The following is a 26,391-nucleotide window of genomic DNA, read 5'->3' on the forward strand; positions in this document are numbered from 1 at the left end:
TCCTGGAGGTCAGACTGGTGCCATTAGTCCCCTCGCCTCCAGAGGGCTGAGCTGACCGCACAGATCAAAACCCCCATCATAAGTCATGTTGCAGCCGGGCTCGGTGGCTCAGCCTGTAATCCCACGCCTTTGGGAGGCTGAGGTGAGTGGATTGCCTGAGCCCACAGTTCGAGACCCGCCTGGGCAGCAAGACCTCATCTCTACAATAAATCAAAAAATCAGCCGGGTGTGGTAGCGCATGCTTATAATTCTGGCTACTTGGAAGGCTGAGGCAGAAGGATCACCGTAGCCCAGCAGGTCGAGCTGCGGTGGCCGGGAGCGGCCACTGCACTCCAGTCTGGGCGACAGTGAGACTCCAACTCAAAAAAAAAAAAAAAAAAAAAGTCATGTTGCTAGAGTGTCTAGTGGCCAAAGACACTTCTGTTAAGCGAGACATTCCAGGGACCTAAAGGTCCCCTCCCAGGAGCAGGGGCACACTGGACCTTGGGCAAGGTGCACTTCTTGGCATGTGCCCCCTTTTTGTAGACCCAAGTAACTGGAGCACAGCAAAGATGCCCACCTAGGATACAATGATGACTCAGGTCTGGAAGTCTGTTGACACTGACTGTGAAACAGGACACAAGAACTGAGTGTAGCATATCCATGCTAGTCAGCATGGTCCTAAGTGGAGGACTGTGTAAAGGGGGCAGGCTGCATGTTAGCCAATTATGGGCGAGCTCTGCAGGATCGTGTTCTCCACGTGTGGAGTGTGTTTGTGCAGGAGCAGGGAGGCCCTCCTGACCTTCCCAGGGAATCCCAAGGGTGCCATCCCAGCAGCACTCAGACATGCCGGCATGGTCCCACTTCTGCCTGGGGCTGTGGTCTGTTTCCTCCACAGGCTCCCAGGAGTCCAGATGTCTAGTGGAAAGAGCACATGGCAGTGGGTCAGAATATGGAGGTCTGACCATGGCTTTGCCATCCCCACACACAGGTGGCTTGGGGCGTGTCATCTTTCCAGCTTCACAGTCCTCTTCCATGGTTACATGGTTTGGAGAGAATCTACTTCTGACCCTGAGTTGACCCAGTTTCCCCAAAGCTGTGAATATACTGCCACTGTGGACTTCCTTTGCTGCTGTCCTAGGGAGTCAGATGGTTTCTGGTAAGGGAGTGTATATGTGAGTGAATGCGTGTCACCCACTATAGAGGTGTTGTAAAGCTCCACTTGCCACTCCCTAACATGGCATTTAGGTCAGTATTTCAATGAGATATATTAAGCAGCTCTCAGAGGGTGGTCCCCGGGGGCCAGCACCAATGGCACTCTGGGCTACTTGTGAGGTAGGCAGATCTGCAGGTCCCACTCCAGACTTACCACATCAGAAATTTGGGGCAGGCCCGTGACCTGTTTTCACAAGCCTTTCGGATTGTTCCAATGCGCACTCAAGTTTGAGAGCCACTGCTTTAGATTGTGTTATAAACCATCATATGATTTCAAAGGAAAATTGCAATCAAGCAAACGTTGTATTCACCATATATTGCTATAGGTACTGCTCATGTTTTAATTCTTCACACTCTTTCACCAGGCTGTCAGGTTAGTCCTGTTGCTGTCCTCTTCACACTGTGGAAAGGAAACTGACCCCAGGTGGTATGACATGGCCCTCGTACCCAGAAAGGCAGGCATTCCTCTTGGCCCTTCCAACCCCTCGTGCCTGGTGTGAACAGTCTCCCCGGTTTCCCCTTTCTCCTCCAGATGTTTAAATCCTGCCTGTCCCAGTGAGTTTTTGCCAGCCTGTGGCTGTGTGTATTTACAAATATTCGTTTGACCTCAGATTGGTCGTGTTAAATGCATCCTAGTTCGTGGTGAGCATGAGGACTCCGGGGTCACCTGCCCGGATGTGCATGGTTCCACCAGGTGGCCAACTGTTACCTACACAGCAGCCTCTTGAAGTCTCAGACTCCCTGAAGGATCAAAGGAAGATACTAATATTGACTCCCACGTAGGAATCTTTCTAAAGATTAAAATATAGGATAACACATAAAATGCAGTAGAAAACATTACTTAGTATTAGATCTGGTCTGGTCTCTTACCTTTAATATCATTTAGTTTTGTGTACATTTCTGTCTTTTTAAGTTTAGGCTGCTTTTTGCCCTAAGTTCCTGGAAGACTAGGAAAACTTACTGCTAGCCTAGCTTTTCTGTTAGGCCGACTTCATTCCTGACTGGAAGTTCATGGCTGTTGCTGTTGGCCAGCAGAGAATACCTTGTTTCCCTGTTGGCTCCAAGCCAACATGGGGTCTGGGCTCTCACAGGCCCTGGGTGACTGCCTCATCACCTACTCAGTCATTGTCTCCAGTAACTTGTGCTGTGTTAAAAAAACGTGTGGAGCTAGACACGGCATGATCCAGAAAACCATTTTAATGGTGACACAAATTAACAGCAAAATAATGTTTTGAGAAAATGTCTAAATACAGATCATCAATGCTCTAAGTATAAGTTCTGTACTTGTTCTGAAAGTGTGTGCCTTAGATTCTAGTTTCCAGGCTAGTTCTGATTGTGACTATCCTGCCCCGTCAAGTCCAGTGTCAAAGTCTATGGTTTCAATTTTGGTTCAGGAAACATAACTGCCATCTCCACATAGAATTCTGTGAGGCAGGATTTTGTTAACTGCTTTCACTTTCAAACCTATAATTTAGACTTTTAGAATTTTAGCTGGATCTTTCCTCAACTGACCAGAATAGTGAGGTTTTACTATAGAGGTGGGAATCGTCACAATAATTAAAATAATAGCCAACATTTAGTGACAGCCAGACACTGCTGAGAGCGTTGGAGCGTCTCATCAAATCCTAACAACAACCCTGTGTGGCAGATGCTATCCCAGTTCCAGTTTACAGAAGACACTAAAGGACAAAGAGGTCAAGCGACTTGTCCCATGTCATCCGTCACATGTGTGTTGGTCCTCATGAAGGCTGTGGGTATTTGGGCAATGACCTTGAAGAAGTGCAATAGTGACTCTGGGGTGCTTCCTACATGCTTCTTTAAAAATTAGCAGCTCCTAGAAGCTTTTGAAAATGCTTCATGAGTAATGTGGTATCTTTTAAATGCATCTTTGTAAATGCTTGCTTGACCCAACTACTAAATATATATTTCTGCAACAAGGATTACCTGGTTTTGCAATCATAATTAACTTTTTAATCAATTTTAGAAATCATTTCAAAAATTCAACAGTTGTGTATTAATACCAGCCTAGGAAGTATTGGAGCTCCATTGACAGCTTGCTGTCTTCATTGTCTCTTATCCATCCCTCTGACTGATTTGCCAGGCCCATGCAATATAAAAATGAATGAGGCTGGAGATGGCTCGACTGATGAGACTGACTCAGTCAAACTCTAGTGGAGATGAGTGAAATGGAATTGGATCTGCTCCTGACAGTATGGAGTCTGGTTTCACTACTCTTTCAAGTTATAGAGCAAATCTTTGCTGCATTAACTCTTTCAAGGGCTGCTTATTAAGCAGCTCTGTCCCCAAACTGTCAAAGTAATAATGATGTTTCTCTAAGTAGACGGTTTATGGAAAGCAGTGTGTTTAATGACCACAGAGATGAGGGTGACCTGTGAAACGTCAACATGGTGGGTTGGGTCTGTGTAAAGAAAGAACAGAGACGTGGAGAGCATCTCTCTTCCTGCCTGCGTCTGCTGCAGCACTCCTGCAGTGCTCGTCTCTATGGCAATTGGGCAAACAGATGGCGGTTATCAGGAAGGGAGGGGAAGGTGGCTGGCAAGAAAGGGAAAGCATTCTTGAGGCAGGTCAGGGAGCAATTCCAGTGAACGTTTACAAGGTCTGTGACGGTGCAGGGAGTGTCACTCTGTTTTATGATTCAGGAGAGAAGACCTCACACATATTCAGTGCCTTCTGTGTGGCCAGCCCTGTGCAAAGCATGTTACATATTCTAACTCATTTTCTTTTGGTCTCTGTTCTGAGGTAGCTATTATTATTCTAATTTTGCAGAACTCTAAGCCTCTCAGAAGCTAAGGAACTTTCCCATGTTGGTTTAGTAAAGGAGGAAGCCAGATTCCAGTTCATACCTGTTGGCAACAAAGCCTGTATTTATTCACTTTCATATATATTGCCTCATTTTCATTCAATACTTCTAAGAAGTAGGGTAAATTATTCTCTTGTTTTATTTTTGAGGCAGGTTCTCACTCTGTCACCCAGGCTGGAGTGCAGTTGGCACAATCATGGTTACTATAGCCTCGACCCTCTGGGTTCAAGTGATCCTCTTGTCTCAGACTCCTGAGTAACTGGGACTACAGGCACATGCCATCACATCTGGTTTATTTTTAAATTTTTTTGTAGAGATGAGGTCTCACATTGTTGCCCGTGCTTTTCTTGAACTCCTGGGCTTAAGCAATCCTCCCACCCCAGCCTCCCACAGTTCTGGGATTATAGGCGTGAAACACTGTATCTGGCCAATTATTTTTTTCTTGGCAAAGGAATTAAAGATTTAGAAAAGTGGATGATGTGCATGGATATCATGTGACTAGTAAGGGATAGAGCTAAGAATTGTGTTCGGCTGCCTTTTATTACATATTATCTTACAACCCTGTGAAGTGTCATCATTCACACAAGACAGGTGAAAAAACCAAATATTTGGTGCTCTGAGGAGTGATCAGTGCAGTTCATTCCCCTAGCAGTTGACAGATGTAATTACAGGAAGACACTCAGAGCCCCCAGAGTCCAGAGGAGGTATGTCAGTGTACCCTAAAGAGAAACCACAATGCAAGGGCCTAGAAGGGCCTTGCCTTTGAACTGTTTCTCTGTACATCCCAAACATGTCCAGACAGTAGATGATAAATCCACTCGCAGCAGTGACTCAGACAGAATAATGGAAAGGAGGACATCTTCACCCTGGTACCTGCAGGCAAGTAATAGGTATGTTCAGACTTCAGGCTTTGTGTGGCAATTTGTGCAGGTCACAAATTCAGTCTAACCAGACTGTGATGCCCATCAGTGGAAGATACAAATTCTGCTCTTTTGAATGCTTGGCTCCCTGGGAACATTTGGGATTAGTTAATAATGTAGGCTGGATCCCCAAGTGAGCCTGGCCACACCAACAGAGGAGAGGCGACCGTCTTGGAATGCCGCTAGCAGCCAGTTTGCAGACTGTGGGTGGGGTGACTGTTGCTGAAACAGGTGTTGGGTTCATACATTTGCATAACAAAATATGTTTCTTGTGGCAGCAGCCCATGCAATACTTGGCACCATCTGTATTTATCTGAAGTTTGGTTTCTAATATGAATGTCGAGTGCTGTGCTCCCTGATTTCACGGGGCCTGTTTTTTTCTGAGAGTGCGTGACACTAGAGAGATGTTCATCATTTCCCAGGAAAATACATTTCCAAGGGAGGAAAATGTTAGAGAAACAACATATGTTGCTTTTTTTCAGGGATTATTTTCATTCTTCACTGCATAAAATCAAGGCCACAACCGACCAAACTGCTTCTTGAGAACAGCAAGTGGGGAGCACCCAGCTGGGATGGAAACCACCAGGACCCACCTACACCTTGACCACGCTCTTGAAAGGCCCTGTTGCCACTGGCCTCCTCTGCTGGAAGTCTCTTTCCTCCTAGCCAGCTTGTGGAATTTGAAGTCTGGCACTAACTTAGCATCTCTGGCTGCTGTTTCACCACCTGAGAAAGCAGAAGCCATTTGAGTTACAGGTTTATCTTAAATCTATTTCTAACAGGACAGGGAGAACCAAATCGTGTTGGAGCACCATTTTCCAAAATCAGAGAGACAATAATGGGATATGATACTTAATGTCTTAGAAGTGTAGAGGTGGGCCTTTTCAATTAATACCGTCTAATCAACTTCATGCCTTTACCAGTCTATGCACATTGCAAAGTGTTAAGCTCAAGAACTGCTATAAGTGGGTCACATGTATTCCTTCAATATTTTATATTTTTATACCTACAGGTCCATGAAGACCTTTATCAATTAAAGGAAAAGTTAACAAAATTCTCACCTGAGAATAAAGAAGAGACCCTAGACATTCAGAATCTAGAAACAGCAATCAAAAGGACTGAAATGGGGTTAAGAGTAAGTAGTGCTTTAGATGGTAAATAAAATTCTAGAAGTAGACAAAGAAGCCTCTAGAAGAAAAGAGATATTGTTCTCATAGAACCCTGTGTAATTCTGTAACAAAGATGAATTTAGGGCAGTCATCAGCATTCTTATTTTGTTGGTTGTTTCAGTGATAATTATTAGCTGATTGATTGATTTACATCCTGTCATATTCCACAAAGAATTTAAGTAGATTAAATGTAAGATTATTCAGTGACAACTTCTAAAATGTGGGATTTGCCTGAACAAAAAATGAGTCATACCAATACAATGCAGATTTACTGGGATTTACTGACATTCTAAAAATTAAGGGTTGATTTTTCCTCAATAGCTCAAATATTTTGAGTTATTCATCTTTGTAATATTGTAATCAAATGGGTAAAGCTAAGAATTACACCAGTTTTGGAACAGAGAAATAAAGTGGACCAGAACCTCATCATTACAAACAGAGGTGAGAGCAGCAGAGAGTCCTGTCTTCAGGGCAGGATAATATTCACTCATTGGATCCTTCTTTCAAGTAAGGGCCATCTCCATCTCCCAGACCTCAGAGTCTCTGCTCTCGCTTCAAACTTTCACTTACTATGCTATCAGTGGCATCCCTCAGCTCTAAGGCTGTGAGAAATATGGTGTACTACAGCCTCTTCAGAACTGCACAGTATTGTCTTTTATTACTTGACAGTGAGCGGGTTGGACCCAGCAGGAGTCTTTGGGCTGGCTCCTTTAAATAATCTGTTACCAAAAGGTCAAATGCTTTCCTTGGGTGCTTGCTTGAAGTCCTTGTAAAAGAAAGACATGACTTCATGTCTGTACTGCCTAGTAGATTTACCTGTGTAAACCAGTTACTGACTATTGTGCACAATTTAACTTGTGAAGGGTCACTCGAGCTTTGGGTTTCAATTGTTTATTATGCTTTTTGGGATAGTTGAAGTAATTTGTCCTTGAGATGCCTGATGATACCCTAGGCATGTACACATAGCTTGTTGCATTTTTTGACTTAATTACACGATTCAGAGTGTTAACCTAATGAAATGAAGTAAATTAACTGAGTATCTTAAGTCCACTATAATCACCTAAACTTTGACTTTTCTGTAACAGATTCACATTGAGAAGTATTTAAATGTTGTAAACCATCATGTGTTAACGACCCCTATTAATGAAGAGAGCTTATATACGCCTCGGGCTTCCAAGTGGTAAGTAAAATAGCCATGTTAGAGCTTAAAGTAAATAAAACAAAACCATAACTGTTCTCCCTCAGGTGAGATGACTGTAAAGGCAAGATTTTCTTAACTTTGTCCACATCTTTCCTACTAATTTCAGTAGAAGTTTTGCGTAAGAACTAATGGCAGAGTTTGGACTTCATGAAGTTAATTGTAGGTTAGTTCTATTGTATTCCAGTGCTTGACACCATGACAGTTCTTTTAAGGTCCTAGGTTTTGGTGTCACTCTTTGTTGTTTCATAGGGACGGGTATCTAAAATCCACCTCCTAATGGAAACATTTTAATACAAATCTGTTTTAATGCAAATCTCTTTTTATGCTGTTCAGATCACACGATATTTTATTTAGTTTTTATAATGTTATATGTGCTTTATTGCAAAGATGATTTTGGTATCCAGGGCAAACAAAACACAAATAATAAACCTTACTTGAAATATCCATTCTATACAAGCTAAGGGATGCTTTATCAAGATTAGAACTGAGCTAAGGGTAAGTGATCTTGCCTCGCCCTAGACCTACTTATGTACAAGCCCTCAGGTTTGAGTGAATGTAGATCAAGTTTCTGTACTAAGCTGGAAAGTCCTGTGGCCCTTATTGCATTTTATACATATGCCCGGCGTAAGTGAATTCTACTAAGCATGAGGTCAAGTTTCAGAAATGGGGCTCCCAGGCCCTCGGGTGTGGGGAGCAGAACTTTGGGTGCACGCTGCATCTGTCTCCCTTCCCCCACCGTGAAGGCAGAGCCACAGGTACCTATCAGCCTTTGGCAGAGGCAGACCTTCCCTGGTCTCCCTGTTTATACCTGGGCCTCCTTGTATACACAAACACCCATCATCTCAGGCTGTTCCATATCCATCACAGATCCATTCCTACAGCCTAGCCCTTGTATTAGCTATCTGTTGTTGCATAACAATTACCTACATAGTGGCTTGATCAACACATACTTATTGTCTCTCAGTACCTGTGAGTCAGGAATCTGGGCTCAGGGTCTCTCACAAGGCTGTAGGCTAAGCATTGACTGGGCGGTCTCATCTGAAGGCTTGACAGAGGTGGAGGGGTGGGGCAAGATTTGGTTCCAAGCTCACACATTTGGCTCCTCACATGGGGGTCTCTCTCAGGCTGCCCTAGTATTTCCACAGCTGGTGGAAGCTGGTGACCTGAGAGAGATCTGGAGAGTGGAAACGAGTGCCCTGGAAGGAAGTCACAGCCATTTTGTTACCTAACCTCAGAAGTGCAATCACTGCTGCTCTTTTCTGTGTGTTAGAAGTGAGTCGGTAGGTTCAGCCCACACTCAGGGTGTGAACACCAGCCCGGGGGTGGGGGTAGATGGAGAGGAGTAGGGATCACTGGGAACCATCCAGGAGGCCAACTGCCACTTCCTTGTGAGTGGAGCCCAAGCCGGGAGGTCTGCAGCAGGTGGTGCAGGCGTGTGGTCAGAGGACCACGCACACAGGCAGTAAGCAGGAGAGCCTTGGCGTGGAAGGTGGGGAAACTGAACCGGAGGAGAGATGTCTATCACCAAATCAAATGAAAGAACCCAGTGCCTGAGTCCTCCTGTCTCCTGACTCTGACTCTGTCCTTGTCCTCTTGTCTTGATGGAGCAGGGAGTCTGGCCTGCAGGCTTGCAGACTGTAATGACTGAAAAGAGCTCCTGGGGCAGCAGCTCCAGAGAGTACAACAGGAAGTAGTCAGCAAAGGCCTTTCTTATACAGTTCTCTCTTGCCAAGGATGTCCTTTTCCCTTAGTAGGTCTGGAAGAGTGAGGAAGACACTGATGTGGCACGGAGTGGGTGCCAGAAGCGTCCCTGCATGATATCTCTCCTGCCAGGACAGTGTGTAATCACTGGCCTTCCTTGGGTAGAGGGGAAGCCTGCTAGACATACCTGCTCAGAGCGAGTGGCAGGAACCCCTCTCATCCTGGCTGTGGATGTGTGGGGCTAAAGTGGCATGCCATCTGAAATGAAATGAGGTGGGTCAAGGTTAGCAAACTGGAAAAAAGAGTCCAAACTGGGTCTTTGAATAAACAAAGTCCTGGGAGTTGGAGTGGAGGTCACAGAGTGTGACTCAGGGGAAGAGGAGCCAGCAGTACATGAAAATAGATAGAGCTGGAAGGTCCAGGGTCAGGGGCTGTGGCCTGCAATTGGTGTTCACTATCTCCCAGGTAGAGGATCACACCTGGTTCTGTACTCGCCCAGGAGACTGTCAAGAGCAGACTTGGCTTCAGAGTCTGGCGTGGCCTACTGGGAGAGTCTGTGCAAAACATGCTACAGAGACAAGACATCCTTCAGGGTCTCCTGCCTGGAGGAGTGAGACTGGCCTACTCCGCATTTTTCTTCTAAGTTTGTTTGACAAAGTCCTGGACTCTCCAAGGTGCTCTTTCATTCAGCAATAGCATGACTTAGCGAGGAGCAGAGTATATGGGTCGGGGCGAGGCTTGGCTTCCTAGTAGTTCCGAGCAGTGGTGGATGGAAGCTGATCCCTGTGATAGACTGAGTGAAGCCCCGCATATCTGGACACTGCTGACACTTAGTTACTTGGAGGAACTGCGTGCAGTCCTTACCATCGGCCTCCCCTCGGAGGTTGCTGCCCAGGACACTCTATCAGCCACCAGTCACAGGATTCAGGCATATACATGTAACATGTGTGTTTACTACAAATTATACACTTGGATCATATGTAGTAAATGCGTTGTGAAATAGACCAACATGGAAATGTTTAAGTGTGATAAAGATGAAGTGAATACTTTTAAAGAGAACTGTAAACTGCAGTTTGAGAACATCCCTCTAGCCCGTTGTCTTTCCAGTAGAGTGCCCACATCCCAGATGATTAATAAGACAATGCCATTGTCAGTGAGGGAAGGACAAGAACTTCTATTTCCATTAAGAAATAAGCAAATCATAAGGAATGACCTGCACTCCCATTGATACTCAGCCTGTCACAGGACCTCCCAGGTCTTGTGTCCTAGACCTGACCAAGAAAATTTGTTTACTATTTAAAATATTTTATTAACAGCACAAAACTTTTTGCTCTTGCTAATGGTTTACTAATCATAAAATTCTGGTTCCCCAGTCTTGCTAATCCTGATGGCTTTATGATGACTGCAGCTGATACCTTAAGACACATCCTCCCTTCAGGGGAGGTTCAGACTTGACAATGGCTGTAGTCTGTATTTCAGTAGTCTTTGGGATAATTTTTAAGTTTGGGACTTTTTAGCTGCCTTTTCTGAAATTCGATCAGATCATCATCATTTTTAGTCTCTAATATGGCCGAGAGTGGAAGTGTCAGCTCTGCTATCTTCTTGCTCACGGGTACAAACTTGCTGACATTATCTTCCAAATACTGTGTTTTTTTTACAGGAAGTTTTTTAAGACATCTATTTTTAGGCTTAGCTTACCTGAAACTGTATAATGCAATTCATAAACTTGCTGCATGAGGAAACTGCAGTCTGTTCCTGTACCCTGGAAGCACATATAGCAGTGTTGGCCCACAGTGTGGGCCTTTGTGGTTTGGAGTCCTCACTCTCAGGCTGGCTCTAGCTGAAAGGGACACACCCCTGATGGACCTTGTGATAAACTGAGTATTAATTAGGCATGCCAGGAACTTCTCAGGATGTGCTCATTTCTTGATGTAATAAGAAGTTCTTGTCTTTTCCTCATGTGACAATGGCATTGTCTCATGAACGTGGGTATACTGGTGGAGAGATGACAGGTCTGGGGTGACAGTTCTCCACTCATGGCTTGCAGTTCTCTTGCATGGGCTCCAAGGTGCATTTTAGCAAACATTCTCAGTGATGCTAATGTAGATGCTTGGACTCTCTGAGATGAGCATGACTGCCTGGATACAGTACCCTTTTGGTCACTACAGGGCCTGTCTCTGGAAGAGCAAGGGCCTGGTCCTGGAAATTCTGCTGCCATATTGCTCTGCAGGGTCGGAGTAAGCCTCTTGCTCTGGGATTGAACCAGGACTAGGACCTGGCAGTCAGGCTGGCAGGAACTGCCAGTGTCTGCTCAAACTGTGAGGCCAATAGAGTGTCCTGGGCAGCAACTCTTGAAGGGAGGGGGATGGTAAGGACTGCACACAGTTTCTATGAGTAACTGAGCATCAACAGTGTTCAGATTTATGGGGCTTCACTCTGTTCATCACAGGGCTCAGGAGAGTCACTGCAGATGACTGCTACCCTTGGATACATGTTTAAAAGTTACTTAGAGCAGATATACTATAGTTATCCTTCTTGTCATCATTCCCATGATCTTCATCACCATCGTCTGCATTTCTGTAACACTTGACAGCTTGCAAAGGACTTTTTTTTAAACCTGTGAGGTAGATGTTTACTCCTTCTTAATGAGGACTTAACAGAGGCTCAGAGAGGTAGGAAACCAGTCTCAGGTCACACATGTGGTCAACGGTGAGGCCCAGAATCCTGTCCTGATCCAGTGTCAGCAGTCGGGCACTCTTCTCTTCCTCTACTACTGCCTGAAAATCAGAAAGCCTAATTCTCCCAAAAGGTGGTTTTCCTTTTTAGCAAGTATTGCTCAAGGGAACATCTGATAGTTTTGTCTGGTAGAGACACAAACCAGTAGGTACACAGTGTGATAATTATGGATGCCAGCAAATGCAAGATTTTCCCGGCAGTTGTTATGAAACAGTGATAAGAGCATTATCAAAAGTGGTGTTCTCTCTCCAAAGAGCTTCCAGTGCTTCCATGCTGTTTTCAAGATAGGTTTCACCATTACCCCCTCTTTGGCAACATTCCTTTCTGTGCCAAAAGGCTCCTCCTCTATCATGGCTGGCTTGCACAGATTTTACTGCTCATGATGTCTGCTCACACTGTTCTTAATGACCATGCTTTGCTTATTGACACTGGGAGGGTGACTGCCATCTGTACCAACGCTATCAGAACTGTACAGAAATCTTCATTTTATGCTCATTCTGCAGTGTTGGCATTGAGGGGAAAAAAGATACAAGAACAAAGAGAGTAATGGGGACAAACAGTGAGAGGAGTGAAGAAGTTTTGTAAAATGGTGGGTGTAGATCGGAAGGCACCTTGTCATTCAGTCACTGAAGCACCTTGGACCCGCCCTGTTTGGTCTGTTCCAGGGAGTTATGTACAATATGACTCTATCATAGTCACAGGGAGAGAGCACGGGGCACAAGACGGTCATACCTGGTGATCCACAGGAGGAGCATTTGGGTGCTCTCTGCTTTTTTCCTTTTTTTTTGGTGGGTTTGAAATTTAAAGATAAAAAAATTTAAAAAGTATTATATAGTAAAACATAACAAACTGAAAAAGTATTTGCAACAGCTGTGACACAAAATTGCTAATATTCCAACTACTCTTGCCTATTAAAAAAATGTGACTTAACAAACTACTCACAGATCTGGAAATGCAAATAGTCAGTATATACATGAAACATGTTGAATGTCACTGGTAACTGGTGAAATGCAAATTAAACAAAAATGTTTAATCTTACAGTTAAACCAGGGAACTGTAAATTAGACAGTTTATCACTGTTTTTTTCTTTTAAAATAAGCAAGACAGATCATTTAAACCACTGTAATATTCAGTGCTGATGAGGGCACAGCAAGATTGGGCAGACTTTCACACTAATGGTGGAGGTATAAATTAGTGGAAGTTCTTCCTTCTTGTTCAATTTATTATTTTGTTGATATCTAATAGACATACATATTTTTTGGGTTAATATGATAATTTGATACATTCATATAATATGTAGAGTCAAATCAGAGTAGTTGGAATATTATCTTAAATTTTTTTTATGCTAGGAATATTTGAGGTATTATCCTCTAGCTGTTTTGAAATGTACACTGGATTTGTTTTAATTATAGTCACTCTACTGATCTATCAAACATTGGGTCTTCTTTCTTTGATCTAAACATTTAGACCCATTAATCAACCTGTCTTCAACTGCCTTCTTCTACTATCCAGCCTCTGGTAACTACCAACCTATCCTATCTGCATGAGATCCACCTTTTTTTTTTTTTTTTTAGTTTCCATATATGAATGAGAATGTGTGATATATTTGTTTTTCTGTCCTTGGCTTATATCACTTAACATAATGACCTACAGTTCTCTCCATGTTGCTGCAAATGATAGAATATCATTCTTTTTATGGCTGAATAATATTCTGTTGTGTATATATATCACATTTTCTTTATCCATTCATCTGTTATGGGCACTTAGGTTGATAGTAAACATGGGAGTGCAAATAGCTCTTCAATACTTTGGATATATACTCAGTAGTGGAATTGCAGGGTCATCTGGGAGTACTAAAAGAACTTCATTTAGTTTTTTTAGGAACCTCCATACTATTTTCTGTAGTGGTTGTGCTAATTTATATTCCTACCAACAGTATACAAGTGTTCCCTTTTCTCTGCATCTTCACCAGCATCAGGTAGTAGCCATTTTAACTGGTTGAGATGATATTGTATTGTGGTTTTGGTTTGCATTTCTCTGATGATTAGTGATGTTGAGCATTTTTTCATATACCTGTTGGCCATTTCTTTTTTTTTTTTTGAGTTGGAGTCTCACTCTGTCGCCCAGACTAGAGAGCAGTGGCCGCTCCCGGCCTTGACCTGCTGGGGCTCCAGCGATCCTTCCGCCTCAGCATTCCAAGTAGCTGGAATTACAGGCACGCGCTGCCATGCCCGGCTAATTTTTTGATTTATTGTAGAGATGAGGTCTCACCAAGTTGCCCAGGCGGGTCTCGAAACTGCGGGCTCAGGCAATCCACTCACCTCAGCCTCCCAAGGTGCGGGATTACAGGCTGAGCCACCGAGCCCGGCCTGTTGGCCATTTCTATGTCTTCTTTTGAGAAACGTTTATTCAGATCTTTTGCCCATTTTTAAATCAGATTATTTGTTTTTGCTTTTGAGTTCCTTATATATTCTGGTTATTAATCCCTTGTTGGATGAATAGTTTGCAAATATTTTCTCACATTGTGTGGGTTGTCTCTTCACTTTGTTTATTGTTTCCTTTGCTGTGCAGAAGCTTTTTACCTGGATATAATCCCATTTGCCTATTTTTACTTTTGTTGCCTGTACTTTTGAGATCTTACAAACAATAAAATCTTTGCACAGACCAGTGTCCTAGAGTGTCTTACCAATGTTTCATAGTTCAAGTCTTATATTTAAGTCTTTAATCCATTTTTATTTTACTTTTATATATGGTGGGAGATAGGGATCTGGTTTCATTATTCTGCATATGATTATCCAGTTTTCCTAATACCATTTATTGGAGAGATTGTCCTTTCCCCATGTTCTTGGCATCTTTGATGAAACTGAGTTGGCTGTAAATGCATGGGTTTATATCTGGGTTCTCTGTTCTGTTCCATTGGTCTATGTGTCTGTCTTCATACCAGTATCATGCTGATATGGTTACTGTAGCTTCATGGTACTATATTTTGAAATCAGTTAGTGTGATGCCTACAGCTTTGTTCTTTTTGTTCATTGCTTTGGCTATTCAGGGTCTTTTGTGGTTCCATACAAATTATTGGGTTGTTTTTTCTGTTTCTATGAAGAATGTCATTGGTATTTGATAGGGATCACACTGAATCTATAAATTGCTTTGATTAGTTTTGCCATTTTCACAATATTAATTCTTTCAGTCCATGAGCATAGAATATATTTCTTTCTTCGTGTGTGTATGTCCTCTTCAATTTCTTTCATCAATGTTTTATAGTTTTCCTTGTATAGATCTTCCACTACTTTGGCTAAATTGATTCATAGGTATTTTATATTATTTGTAACTTTAATGAATGGAATTCCTTTCTTGTTTTCTTTTTCAGATTGTTTGCTATTGGCATATATAAATGATACTGATTTTTGTATGTTGATTTTGTATCCTGAAATCTTACTGAATTCATGTATTAGTTTTAACAACTTTCTGGTGGAGACTAGTTTTGTTCTAAGTATACAGCAATGTCATTTACAAACAAGGCTAATTTGACATGTTCTATCTCAAGTTGGATGCCCTTCATTTCTTTATCTTGCCTAATTACTCTGGCCAAGACTTCCAATATCATATTGAATAAAAGTAAAGAAGGTGGCCCACTTTGTCTTGTTCCATATCTTAGAGGAAAGGCATTCATTTTTGTCCTATTGGCTGTGATTTGTCATATATGGCCTTTATTATTTTGATTTGTGTTTCTTTTATACCAAGTTTGTTGAGGATTGTTATCATAAATGGTTGCTATATTTTGTTTGGTCCCACCAAACCTCTTGTTGAAAGTTGATCCCCAGTATTGGAGGTGGGGCCTGGTGAGAGGTGTTTGGAACCTGGGGGTGGATCCCTTATGATTGGTTTGATGCCATCTTTGCTGGAATGAATGAGTCCTCACTCTTAGTTCCCACAGGAACTGGTTGTTGAAAAGAGCCTTGCAGTATTAAATGCCTTTTTAGCATGTATTGAAATGATTATATGTTTTTTGTTCTTGGTTCTGTTAATGTGATGTATTATGTTTATTGATTTGTGTGTATTGGACCATCCTTGTATCCCTGGGATGAATCCCAGTTGATGTTGGTGAATGATTTTTTTAATGTGTTGGTCAATTAGGTTTTTTAGAATTTTGTTGAGGATTTTTACACCCATGTTCAGTGATATTAGTCTGTAGTTTGCGTGTGTGTGTGTGTGTGTGTGTGTGTGTGTGTGTGTGTGTGTGTGTTCTTGTATGGTTTTGGTATCAGGGTAACATTGGCCTCATAGAATGAGTTTGGATGTATTCTCTTTCTTTCTTTCTTTCTTTTTAAAGAGTTTGAATAGAATTGATATTAATTCTTCAAATATGTGCTTGAATTCAGCAGTGAAGCCATCTGGTCCTAGATTTTTCTTTGATAGGAGATTTTTTATTATGACTTTGATCTTGTTACTCCTTACTGGTTTTTTGAGGTTTTCTTTTTGTTCATGGCTCAATCTTGGTAGGTTTTATATGTCCAGAAATTTATCCATTTCTTCTAGACTTTCTAATTTACTGGTGCATAGTTGTTCATAATACACTCTAATTATTCTTTGTATTTCTGTGGTCTCTGTTGCCATGTCTCCTTTGCTGTTTCTGATTTTATTTATTTAGGTCTTCTCTCTTTTTTCCTTTGGCTAGCTAAAGGTTTGTTGTTTTTGTTTATTTTTTCATACAACCAACTTTTTTTGTTGATCTCTTGTATTTTATTTTTAGTCCCAATTTCATTTATTTCTGCTCTAGTCTTTATTATTTCTTGCCTTCTACTAATTTTGGACTTTTTTTCTGGCTTTTTAGTTCCTTAAAGTGCATCCCTAAGTAATTTTTTTGAAGTTTTTCTACTGTTTTGATGTGTATATTGCTATGAACATCCCTTTTAGTACTGTTTTTGCAGTATCCCATAGATTTTGGTGTATTGTCTTTCCATTTTCATTTGTTTCCAATTTTAAAAAATGTCCTTAATTTCTTCATTGACTGTCATTCAGGAGCATGTTGTTTAATTTCCACATGTTCATATAGTTTCTGAGATTCCTCTTGTTATTGATTTCTAGTTTAGTTCCATAGTGGTCAGAAAAGATATTTTGATATGATTTCTACTTTTTTGAATGCATTGAGACTTGTTTTGTGCCCTAAAATATGGTCTATTTTGGAGAATGTTCCATGTGCTGGTGGAAAGAACGTGTACTCTGTAGCAGTTGGGTGAAATGTTCTTTAGATGTCAGGCTTATTGGTTCTAGTGAGTAGTTTAACTCCAGTGTTTCTTTGTTGGTTTTCTGTCTGGGTAATCTGTCCATTACTGAGAGTGGGGTGTTGAAATTCCCAGCTGTTAATGAATTACAGTCTATCTTTCTCTTTAGACTTAATAATTCTTGGTTTATATACTTGGGTGCCCTGGTGTTAGGCACATAGGTCCTCTTGCTAACTTGAACCATTTATTTTGGTTTTTTGTTTGTTTAGAGACAGGCTCTCACTCTGTCACCAAGGCTGAAGTACAATAGTGTGATCATAGCTCACTGTAACCTCAAACTCCTGGGCTTACGCAATCTTCCTGCCTCAGCCTTCTGAGTAGCTAGAGCTACAGGCATGGGCTAACATGCCCGACCAATCATCTGTTTTTAGTTTTTGTAGAGGGGAGTGTCTTGCTACCTTGTTAGTCTCAAACTCCTGGTCTCAAGTGATTCTTCCACCTCAGCCTCCCAAAGTGCTGGGCTTATAGACATGAGCCAGTGCGTCTAGCCAACCCTTTAATCATTATATACTGACCCCCTTTGTATCTTTTTCTAGTCTTTTACAGAGTTGTAGTCTATTTTATCTGGTATAAGTATAGCTACTCTGTTCTTTTTTGGTTTCCACTTGCATGGAATATCTTTTTCCATCTCTTCACTTTTAGTCTATGTGAGTCTTTGCAGGTGAGGGAGGTCTCCTGGAGGCCACATATAGTTGAGTCTTGTTTCTTTATCCATTCAGCCACTCTTAGTCTATGGATGTATGTCTATGTTTTTGCATGAGAGGAGTAATTGTGTATTCCACTTGTCTCTGTTTGGCTCATTTTGGTTTTTGTTGGATATGTTTGCTTAGAGTTTTTTTTTGGTAATTTTGGAATTTCTTTCTTTTTTCCACCACTAGGTTGCTGCCTCATTTTTACCACTAGATGGTGCCTTAAGCCCAGCCTTGCTTTGTCTCTAGTAAAGGATCAGAGTGCTGTCTGTCCCAAGTTGGGGAGGTCCCAAATGGGATAGTAGGCTGGCTAGTGGGCCATGCCCAGGAGACCTATGAAACACACCTCCCACAGCATGGCGCTGCTGAACAGTCACTCTGATTTGATGTCTCCTTGGGCTGAGTTACAGAATAGTTTCCAGTGCTAGGGATGGTCATCTCGCCACCCCCTTGTCTCCTGCCTGTCTTCAGGGATATTTCTCCCTTCCAGCACTCCAGATGCTTCCCATGGGTTGAGGTAGGGACAGGTCTGCTGCCAGGTAATCCAAGATAGTAGGTAAGCTGGTTGTTCACCTTGATCTCACTTTTTTCAGTGTAGAAACCATGAGTTGGGAAGAAATTTTTTGTGTACTTAGTGTAGGGCATATTGAGATGAGGAGTATCACAGATATGGAAATATAATTCTCTTACCATATTCTTGGAGTTTTTTCACTTCTCTGTAGCCCCAGGAACTGTCTCATTCTCATATTTGGTTTCTTGGATATTGCTGATGATATATATTTGTTTTGGTTTTTTGGGGGATGGGGGACTGTAATGTGAGCTTGCTTCTGTGCTGCTATTTTAGAAACAAAAGAGAGCACAAATTTCATAAAAGTAATTTTTTGACATATGTGAGATTTTTTTTAATTTTCATTTTTTAATTTAGTAATTGTAACTCTACAAATTATCTTAGGAAATAAGGAGACATATACATGCATCTCTGTATAAGTATGTTTATTTTAGCATGATATCTAATAGCCATACATTGGATATACCTTAAATGTCAACAGTAAAAGAAAGACTAAGTTAATTATAAACATCTATATATATATAGTATAGCTATTAAAACTGCTATTGAAAAAATTTTAATGAATGGAAAATTTTTCACAGTTTATATTGAGGGAAAAAACCAGAATCAAAATTATCTGGACTCAATTCTCAATACCTAAATTCATTTCTAAATGCATCATCCACAGAGGTAAAAGGATTTAAGAAATACACCAGGAGACTTTCCCTTCTGGGAAGATGATGACATTATTTCCCCTATGCCTTCTGCTAAGTACAAATAAAAACTCTGGACATTATATATAAAACAAACTTAAGAAGATTCTGAAAGGTAGGGAGAAGAAGGCAGACCAGTTAAGGGCCTTGGAGCACAAGGAAGAACATAGTGGTGAGTTCCCTGGGTTTTCTTTGTCCCTCATGTAACCCAAATTTAACCTATATCATTTTCCTTTTCTCCAAATAATTTATTTTTAAAATTTCTTACAAGACAGATGTCTGACAACAAAAATCCTTTAGTTTTTGTTTATCTGAAGACATCTTTACTTTTGAAGGATAATTTTGCTGGCTGTAGAATTCTAGGTTAGTAGGTTTTTTTTTTCCCCACATTTTAAATATTTAAATCTCCTTTCTTCTCGCTTGTGTGGTTTCTGAAGAGAAGTCCAATATAATTCTTATCCTTGTTCTTCAATAGATAAGATTTTTTTTATTTCTGGATTCTTGCAAAATTTTCTCTTTTTCTTTGGTTTTCTATAGTTTGACTATGATACGCCTTGGTGTCATTTTTTTGGCATTTATCCTGGTCAGTGTTCTCTGAGATTCCTAGATCTGTGGTTTTGTGTCTCACTAATTTTGAAAACTTTTTGGCCATTATTACTCAAATATTTCTTCTGCTATTTTGTTTTTTCTCTTTCTGGTAATTCTATTATGTATATGGTATGCCATTTATAATTGTGGATGTTCTGTTCTGTTTTGTTCACTCTTTGCATTTCAATTTTGGGAGTTTATGTTGCTGTTTATTCAAGCTCGCTGATTCCTCCATTGGACATGTCCAGTGTATTGATAAATCCCTCAAAGACATTCTTCATTTCTTAGGGTTTTTTTATTTCCTACATTTTCTGTTGATTGTTTTTTGTAGTTTAGATCTCTCTGCTTGTATTACTCGCCTGTTCTTGTATCACTTTTTTGCATTAAAGTCCTTTGCCTATTAATCATAGTTATTTTAATTTTTTAATCTTTGTTTTTCCTGTCTTTTTAAATTTTCAATAGCTTTGGAGGATACAAATGATTTTTGGTTGCCTGGATGCATTGTATAGTGGTGAAAAAGTTCAGACTAATCATAGTTATTTTAAATTCTTGTTCTGATACTTCCAAAGTCTCTGTCATAGCCAAATCTGGTTCTGATATTGGCTTTGTCTCTTCAGACCACTTTTTTCTTGGCCTTTAGCATGCCTCATATTTTTTACTTAAACCTGTACATGATCATATCACCAAGTAATAGCAATGAGTACGGAAGCCTTTAGTGTAAGGGTTTGTGCTTGTCTGGCCAAGTGTTATGCTGTGTTTATTGTTTGCCATAACTGCGGGTGTCAGAGGCTTCAGTTTCCTCCAGTATCTTTGTTTTCATATCCCCTCTCATCTTTGGATTTTCCTTCTTAAATCAGATTTGATCCTCAAAGTTCTTTCATTTGTAATCCTGTTTGTTATTTAGGGGCTCTGTAGATGGGTGGTAAGGTATGTGCATGGAGGAAAGTTTCTGTACTCCTGTGATTAGGTGGGTCTATGCCCCTGGGCTGTTCTCTACACAAGTTTTTCTCAGCATGATCCCCCTCTCAGGTGAGACAGGAAGACTCGAGTGGGCTGGAGTTGTCTAATTGCCCTTTTCTAAGTCAGATAAGACTTTAGTAAAATAGTTTTCCTTGAAAGCTGTCCTTCTTATGACTGAGACTAGATCAAAGAACAGAACTCTCTGGGAATATTTTAAATGGTTGTTTCGCCTCCCCTGCTGGAAGCAGCAGGGAATTTTTCTCTGATCTTCACAGTGAGAATATGATGGGATGATGGGGGTCTTAGAGGTACAACTCACAAAAGTATAGGCCCCTCCAAGCTTCTACTTCCAGTACTTTAATTCCCAGGCCAGCCCATACTGAGCCCCAGAAACATGTCACCGAGTGTGAGTGTTGGATCAGTGTGGGCTCCATCAACAGCTGCTCCCCAGAGGCTGTGACTTGTGAATTCTCCCCTTTCCAGCTGCCGGTGGTTGACCCTGAGATCTTGATTCTCTGATGGATATAAGGAGAATTGTGGCTTTTGGTGTGTTCAGGCTTTTTCTTGTGAGAACAGGAGTGATGCCTTCCATGCTCTTTACATGTTAGAGTGAAACTAGAAGTGCATGAATTGCTTTTTTAATAACACTACAAAAGTGGGCATCACAGTAGAATCCAGAGGTTGTATCGTCTTAATTATGTTGAATATTTTATTTTTGTTTATTTATTTTTGAGTTGGAGTCTCACTCTGTTGCACAGATTGGAGTGCAGTGGCTGGGCTCAATCTGCTGGGCTCTGTCTATCCTTCCGCCTCAGCCTTCCAAGTAGTCGAAACTACAGGCGCACACTACCATGCCTGGCTAATTTTTGATTTATTGTAGAGATGAGGTCTCGCCAAGTTACCCGGATGGGTCTCGAACCCGCAGGCTCAGGCTATCCACGCACCTTGTCCTCCCAAAGTGCTGGGATTACAGGCTGAGCCACTGAGTCCGGCCAATTATGTTGAATATTTTAAAAAACTGAAACCTGCTTTCAAATTAAAATTTTTACTATATGACCTGTCGCACATATCCTTGTTCCTGTAATTTTTATTTTGTTTTACATTGCTCTCCCGTGGAACTGTCCAATGCTTAATAAGTAAAACCTTTGACCACCTTTGATATTTAAATCTTTACACTTATATAAATTAGCAGAGATTAAAGAATGTAAGTATTAACTATGTAAAGACCATCACTTGGAATAGATTTATCATTGACTATCCTGTAATTTAACTTTATTAAACAAAATACATTATGTATTTTTCTTTACCAAGAAATGCTTTATAGTGTAATAATTCTGTGAATTCTTGGTCATACAAACTCAGCCAGAGATAGAGTTATAATAGTCTTTATCCGACTTGGAAATTCTTATGCTTAATAAAACAACTGTGGCTTTACAGTGGTAAAAATGCTAAAGATTGGTTTAATTTATTGTAATTAAAATGTAATTTTCCTGTAGAATATAACCTTTACTAGGAAACATGTTTTAAAATTACAACTTGAAAAGGTTTTAAAGTAGCAAAATTGACTTTAAATTCAATTTTTTAAAAATTTTACGTAGGTTTCCAACTGTAATTGATCAGAAATCATTTATTTTCCCTTTGGAATCTGAGGGTAAACTTTGGCAACCCCAAAGACAGCGCAGTCCATTTCCTCGCATCTTTCCAAAAGTAAAGGTAGGAATAGCAACATCTGGGGTTGGGAGGAGGGGAGACCAGGAGTGACTTCTGACGGTACGACGTGTCTTTGGAAGATGATGAAAATGTTCTGGAGTTATATAGTGGTGGTGATTGCACAACTCTGAATATACTACACATCACCAAATTATATACTTTAAAGAGGTGAATATGACATATGAATTCTATCTCAATGAAGCTGTTAAAGTTTTTAACAGAATAAAGGCAGGAAATTTGCTTGGTGGTCTAAAGATATAGGTCTGTCTGTCTCTACAATGTTGTGTTGTTGTTTCAGATATGTTCATGGCATAGTCAATTTCTAAAACAAAATAACTTTCTTCCATGGTGGCTTGAGCAACAGAAATCTATTTTTTGCAGTTCTAGAGGCTGGAAATCTAAGATCAAGGTGCTGTAGACCTGGTGTCTGGTGAGGAGAGACAGAGAGAGTGGGAGAGGGAGAGGGAGAGGAAGGAATAGGAGAAGGTGGGGGGGAGAAAGAGAGAGAGAGAAGGGAAGCAAGGTCTTGTGTATCTTTTTATAAGCCAGTAATCTCATTAATGAGGCCTCCACACTCATAACCTAACTAGCTCCCAATATTGGGGGTTAGAATTTCAACATATGGATTTGTGGGGACACAAGCAATCACTCCCTGACTCCCCCAAAGTAATCATAGCTCACCTCTTTTGGGTACCAGATACTGTTGTCAGTTTCTTCATTTTATTGGTGAAGAAACCAAGGTGCAGAGTTGTTAAATAAGTTGCCCAAGAAAATGCAGCTGGTGTCAGAGCAAGTGTCAGAGTAAGTGTCAAAATATGAACCCAGAACTGTGGGGATCTACAGAGGCTCTTATAAACTGTGACAGCCTCTTTTAGTAATAGCTTTATGGAGATAGGGTTCACATGCCATAGAGTTCACCCCTTTTTACTATTCAACTCTCTGGTGTTTAGCATACTCAGAGTTGCACATCTGTTATATGGTACCTTTTTATAATTGCTTGCATTTTTCCTTATCATACTTGCTACAGTTTGTAATTAGTGAGTAGTATGATTTTTTAAATGTCTATCTTTCCACTAGATTATAAATCAATGAGGGCAGGATGTATCAGTTTGTTCAATGTAATATTATATTGGGGAATTCTCAATAAAAGTTTGTTGAATGAATAAATGAAACCACCATAGTGACCTTGAAGGGTGTGCCTGTCTCCATGAAAATATCAGCCCAGAGTCTCCTGCATTACCAAAACAGTCATTTGTACCTCTGTCCTCACACATGTCACACTGAGACTGCTAGCCACTCTACAGTACTCATTTATGGGCTGAGTAAGACAGATGAGATCCCTGCTCTCAGAGAGCTTGCGTCTCAGTGGGAGAAGACAGACCATCAGTACGAAAACAATGGATAATAAGAAAGGCTCTGGTGTCTGGTAGATGCTCATATGTCTTCTTTTGAGAAGTGTCTATTCATGTCTTTTGCCCACTTTTAATGGGACTGTTTGTTTTTTTTCTTTTTGGCATGTTTGAGTTCCTTGTAGATCCTGGATGTTAGGCCTTTGTCAGGAATGCAGTTGGCAGACATATTTTCCCATTCTGTGGGCTGTCTCTCCACTCTCTCTTTTTAAAAAAATTTTCTTTTTAAACATGTGGGGTACAATCCAGGGTTAGGTATACAAATGTTCATTATGCAGGTACCCTTGTTGATGAGGTGTGCCCCCCCTTCCCCAGACAGATTTCTATTACTGCCTATCTCACCCCCCCAATAGCTTCCCACTACTGCCAGTCTTTTTCTTATAGTATTATGATAATTGTTCAAACAATTATGATAATTGTTCATTTTGGGCTTTGCAGCAACTTGGATGGATTTAGAGTCTATGAGTGAGTGAGAACATGTGATGCTCAGTTCTTTGTTTCTGTGATATATCACTCAGTATTACAGACTCTAAGTCCATCCAGGTTGCTGTGAAATTCATGATTTTATCCTTCTTTATGACTGCATAATATTCCATTGTGTATATGTACATGAAAAATGCTTAGCCTCACTAATCATCAGAGAAATGCAAATCAGAACCACATTGCAATACCATCTGACTCCAGTAAGAATAGCCATCATTAATAAAACAAAAAAAACAACGGAACAACAGATGGTGGTGAGGATGCGGAGAAAAGGGAACACTTCTACACAGCTGGTGGGAATGCAAACTAGTTCAATCTCTATGGAAAACAGTGTGGTAATTCCTAAAAATTGTGGCAATGTGGCAATTCCTAGAAATTGACTTTCCATATGACCCAGCAATCCCTCTTCTGGGAATCTACCTTGAGGAACTTAAATCACTCTACACATGTTTATTACAGCACTATTTACAATAGCAAAAACATGGAACCAACTATGCTGTCCATTGAAACTGGACTGGATTTTTAAAATGTGTTACATATGCATGAGGGAATATTATGCAACCATAAAGAATCACATTTTGGACTTTGCAGCAACTTGGATGGATTTAGAGTCTATAATACTAATTGATTTATTTCAGAAACAAATAACTGAGTACTACATGTTCTCACTCATAAGTGGTCCCTGAACATTTACCATAATACTATAAGAAAGGGATTGGCAGTAGCCGGAAACAGCCAGTGTGGGGGTTGGGGACATAACATTAATAAGCGTACCTGATCTCAAACCAGGCAAAGTGGGGACCAAAGGGAGGCCCAAACTTTACCTGTTTAATGACCACTTGTATACCTAATTCTGAATAGTACCCCACACTTTTAAAATAAATTTTTTTTTTTAAAAGAAGGGCTCTGGTGAAAATGAAACAGAACGATCACGGTGATAACGGGAGTTTCCCCATTCCTCCGTCACCATTAAGTAGCTGCTTCAGTTGCATTTGTATTTGTTTGCCAGGAATCTCAGGAGGCCACAGCTGAGCCGTAAGGCGAGAGACTGGATGGGGGTTTCTGATCTATAAGAACAATGAAATTAATATCTGAAATTAAACTATTGTGGAATGTGTAATTGCTAATATTTTTCCTGAAAAAAATAAAATTATGGCCAGAATTGAATTGGCCCCACAGAGTTTTGGATCCTGGCTATGATCATAAAGAACCTGCTTGCTGACTATAACCCTGCTCTAAGTGCTGTGAGCATGGGTGAGTTTCACTTAGGAAGGCACATGGACTATCTCCCACCCTGACTTTGCTCCCAGGGCCTTAATCCCTCTTGTTTTATTTCTAATATAAGTGACATCTGCTTAAAAATGCATATCCCCTGACTCAAAAGATAGCCCTGACTTTGCATTGTAAAGTCAATGACAAGCAGTGCTGTTTTTCCAGCTGTTAGTCATGCCTAGGATGCCAACATAAAAGCTTGTATTAAGTGTTTGCGAGATCCAGCTGGGATATGACCACTTTTAATTGCCACTTCCAACCTTTTAAACTAGGTGAACCCCAATTGCTTCTCTAAGCCTCTCTCTCCCTAAAAGCGGATAGTTGTTTTTGGAATTCACACCAAAAAGCTTAAATGACAAACAATTAAGAATTGTTCAACTGTAATTAAGAATCATAATTAAAAACTCTTTATTAGCATCCTTAAATTTGAAAAAGCACACTCAGAAACATTTATAATTAAAGAAAGTTTACATTAATCTTTCACTTTCTGAGGTTTTCTCTGGGGAGGGAAGAAAAAGAATCAGTGATGAAATACCAGTTGGTAGAATTGGATATAAAGTCTTATTTTCTGGATTTGCAGATAACTATGGGCAAAATCAACACAGACTCTATCTTTGCTTATTAAAATACTCATGTTTAAAATGTTTCCTTCAAATGTATCAGTAACATATGCTTGTTGTGGTAAGTGGCAAACACGATGTGAAGATGTAAAAGGCAAAGCAGGCTGTGTCCCCATCCTCTGCCAGGCTGTCCATGCCCATGAGCTGCCAGTGTCCACAGCCAGTCTGTGTCCTTCCCCACTCTTCTCTTTGTTGGTGGTAATGTCTACAGAGCAAGCACAAGTGCAGATGTACAGTGTTTGGGTTGATTATGAATCTCTTGCTTTTACTGAAACAGGTGACATTTTGGATTATTAGAAATGAAAGCTGCCTGTTGTTTATAAACACTATGTAAAAAGCTATGTTCATATTATTTGCATAAAATAGATGCTAT

The 26,391-nt window shown here is 40.7% G+C and overlaps 1 protein-coding gene across 1 annotated transcript in view; it reads left to right on the plus strand.

Annotated features, from left to right (window-relative positions):
• The window catches only part of LOC103267066 (IQ domain-containing protein H-like), a 76,415-nt gene that overhangs the window by 2,156 nt on the left and 47,868 nt on the right, over positions 1-26,391 (plus strand). The window contains exons 3-5 of the mRNA XM_008064674.2: positions 5,948-6,070; positions 7,190-7,284; positions 22,123-22,237. Of these exons, the coding sequence (XP_008062865.2) occupies positions 5,948-6,070; positions 7,190-7,284; positions 22,123-22,237 (333 nt within the window). The remainder of the gene's footprint in view (positions 1-5,947; positions 6,071-7,189; positions 7,285-22,122; positions 22,238-26,391) is intronic.

The sequence above is a fragment of the Carlito syrichta genome, unplaced genomic scaffold (assembly GCF_000164805.1).
Source record: "Carlito syrichta isolate Samal-C Ts95f unplaced genomic scaffold, Tarsius_syrichta-2.0.1 Scaffold101933, whole genome shotgun sequence".
Classification (NCBI taxonomy): Eukaryota; Metazoa; Chordata; class Mammalia; order Primates; family Tarsiidae; genus Carlito; species Carlito syrichta.